The 3,609-nt window shown below is 35.7% G+C and overlaps 1 protein-coding gene across 1 annotated transcript in view; it reads left to right on the forward strand.

The window, feature by feature from the left end:
- The window catches only part of OVCH1 (ovochymase 1), an 85,656-nt gene that overhangs the window by 46,783 nt on the left and 35,264 nt on the right, over positions 1-3,609 (forward strand). Inside the window, 2 exon segments of the mRNA XM_011979579.1 lie at positions 1,879-2,035; positions 2,347-2,439. Coding sequence (XP_011834969.1) covers positions 1,879-2,035; positions 2,347-2,439 — 250 coding nt within the window.

The raw sequence follows: 3,609 nt of genomic DNA on the forward strand, positions 1-3,609 counted from the left end.
GTTTGTGATTGCCTGAAAAATTATGTATTGGCTATGCGTTGGTACTGAAAAAAAATCAATGATTTAAAATAAAACACTTGACTGGATACATCAGACCATTGTCCAACTGGAAAAGGGTCTTAAGTATAATTGTTACGTGAAAAAATTAGGCCCAGAGGAAAGGTTAATTGTTCTACATTACAGACGAGTGACTGTATCTCTTTTTTCCCAAGTTAAGGTTTCTTCTGTTAAATTCTTTATGTAAAATAGATATTTCAAATATGTACCATCAATTTATGTGCCATCAAATATGTGCACAATTTATCTAACAGGAAGACAAATAAATGACTTGATTAGGTCCTAAATACATTTGTGTCCATCCACTTCCTGCAAAAGACTTGATTAAAAATTGGAAAGCCTACCCTAAAAAGATGAAAATCCTATGTATTAAGGCTTGCTTTGATACAACTAGTTTATAAAATTTCACTGTAAATTAATCAAATGTTTGTTTAGCGTGTATTATGTGCTGAGTATTGTGATAGGTTTCCTAGGATACAAAGTTGAATCAGATGCAGTGCTTACCCTCAAATGGGGCACATGTTGTAAATAGAAAGAGACATAAACAAGGGCATATATTGGGCATTGCCATTGATTTTCACATTGCACCTCAAGAGACATGTAGAAGTTGTTAGTGCTAATTAATAGATAAATGTGTGTGATGTACATATTTTGGTTCCCTTAATAACAATACCGCTGTTGATTTTCTTCAAAATCTCTTTCTGCTTAGAATTTATCAATTTAAACAATGCAAATATTGGGAGGAATGTTAAAGAGAGACGTTTCCATCTACGTGAGCTTCTTAGTGCTTGTGGGTAGTATTTTTGCCTTTTGAAATGTGTTTAATCATGACCTAAGTAGCCTTATCAAATAGAGTGAACAAAATTAACTCTAAGTTAAATTTCCATGTGTCTTTCCTTGAATTCAGTAATTCTGTAAGCCCGATACTAGAGCAGTTTAAGGTAGTTCCATTAATGAATATTTATCAATTTGGTGGAAGGGAAAGAGCACGGAACTTTGGCAGGTGACATGGGCTCAGATTTTACTGCTGCTACTACCTATATGTGTGAAATGGGACAGGTCACTTATTTCTCTATTGTAACTTTTCACATGTAATATCTAAGTAAGTTAAATTAGTTTGACCCTTTAAATCTTTGAAATTGTGTAATTTTGGTACCTGCAGGTAAGCCAAAATAAAATTGGAATACTAGAATTAGAATGAATACATTTTAATAGATTTAAGTCAGCCTTTCACTTTTCTTCATCTCACCACCAACACCCTAGTTTCTCTGTGTATGTCGTAACTCTACTCTTTGATCTGAATAGATTGTGTCAAGAGTGACCAGTGATAGGGAAAACACTACATGTAGAGGTTACCACCCAATGACCCTAACCCAATTTCCTTTAAAAAAAAAAAAAGAAGAAGAAAACAAAACAGGCAGCGCATTTCTTATGATGGATCCATTTGAGCCACTGTGCAGTTTTCTAATTAAATTTTTATTTTTAAAAGATGCTTGAAATCTTAAATATTACAGTTTTACTAATTGATATCATTTAAAGACTAGGTCCCTCCAGTGGAGCTGGGAAGACTTAGTGATTGTTTTCTGATTATGTGAACGAAGCTTTCTCTTCACCCTGGAATCAAATTACCATCTGATTGTTCATAAATTTTGTTTCCTTTTGCAAAACAGTGAATATATAGTATGTAAAAATGGAAATTGACAAAGAACAAATCTTATTAAACACATTACAAATACATTATTGGCCATTCTTGTTCTAAAATTGAAAGCAGGAGCTTCGGATTAAAGCAGTTTTCTAGAACATGTTTTCTTGGTGTTTCAGGGAGACTCTGGTGGGCCACTAGTATGTAGACATGAAAATGGTCCCTTTGTCCTCTATGGCATTGTCAGCTGGGGAGCTGGCTGTGTCCAGCCATGGAAGCCGGGTATATTTGCCAGAGTGATGGTCTTCTTGGACTGGATCCAATCAAAAATCAATGGTAAATTGTTTTCAGATGTTATTAAAACAATACCTCTTTCTTTAGAGTGGGTTTGGGAACAGTGAGTGTAGTATAAATCAGCGTGAAAGAGAAAACCATAGAGTAGAATTTCATTTAGTTACTAAACACACTAAAGCGCAAGATTCTGCAAAATAAGTTCTCCCATGTGTAGAGTTAGAGTAAAACTGACTTTTTCTGAGGCTGCTTTAATCCTGGATTTGTTTCTTTTTTGATAGTGGCTGCGTTGGTGCCGACTATATTTTGTCCTCAGGCTTTCATCTTTATTTTTAACATGTTCTCCCCAACTACAGGTCCTGCTTCACTTCAGACAAATAATAAATGCAAAACCTTAAAACAACAATTGCTACCACCCTCACCTTCGCCAGGCAGTGCATCTTGGACAGGTAATAAATGTTCACATTGTCCCATTGCACTGTCTGTCTAGCTTTGCTAAATTTTCTGTGGAACACTGTGACCTCTGTGTTTTCCTTCTGGTTGGTAGCTTTAGCTGAAAGTGGGGAGAGTTGTTATTATGATTGCTGGAGATCATTTCTACCCCAAAGCTAGACCTGTTGCAGATTTTTAAAAAAAAAAATTTGTGGTTGTGAGCAAGTGCTTGAATATTGGAGAATTACATAGAATTATTTTAAGCTCTGAATCTGAACAAAAGTCCTTCTATATGCAAGTATCTTGCTAGGTAAAGACTCTGGGTATGAGACGACCAAGACCAGCATCAGCATTAGTATTTCTCTTCATTCTTCCACAGCTGTCACTGTCTGTTTGATAAAATAGGATTTTGATTTTTAGTCAAACCTAACAGCAACTGGAGGATTAGAAATCTCTAATAGACTTGTAGGAAGATAGAAATTCTATTTTATTATCAACTCTTGGTTTCCAAGTGGTAGTCTTTCTTTTGTTGCCCACATTTTCCCCTTCCCCAATACATTCAACCCCGGTAAACAACTAGGAAGAGTTCAAAGAAAATGTAAGATATAGAAGGTAGAATTGCAAGAGTGAAGACTTTGAGTAGAAGAAAGAGGATGAGATCTAGTGTCCAAAAGGAGAGGATGGTCTTAGATAGGAGCAAAATACACATCATCTATAGTTAATGGATGGAAGGCAGGATCTTGAGGCATCAGTGCAGGTATGAGGTGTATGGGTATAGATGGAGATAGAAGCTTGCGGTATTTCTCTTCTGATTGCTTCTTTTTCTTAGCAGGCGAACAAAAAGAAGGGGTTGTTCAAGAAAGTTTGATTTTTTAAGAGAAAAAAGGATGAAATATCTCTCTAGAAAATAGCATAGTGAATAGAAAGACATAGTAGGACTGCTGGATAGCATAAAGCCCCCCCTGAGATGAACGATCATAATTTGAGAGAGCAAAATGCCCCCATTTAGCTTAGTTGTATGTTTTCCTCTGGATACACTGAGGTAGATGCAGAGTAGGTAGAGTATAGATTTAATCAAAGTAGAGTGTTCCCAAGTATGTGAAGGGTGTAAAGGAATTCAGAGTGTATGTGAATAAGTGGTTAAAATGATGGATCATTGGAATTTAGGATGGGTAACGAGTGAAATA

Source organism: Mandrillus leucophaeus, unplaced genomic scaffold (assembly GCF_000951045.1).
Source record: "Mandrillus leucophaeus isolate KB7577 unplaced genomic scaffold, Mleu.le_1.0 Scaffold203, whole genome shotgun sequence".
Taxonomy (NCBI): Eukaryota; Metazoa; Chordata; class Mammalia; order Primates; family Cercopithecidae; genus Mandrillus; species Mandrillus leucophaeus.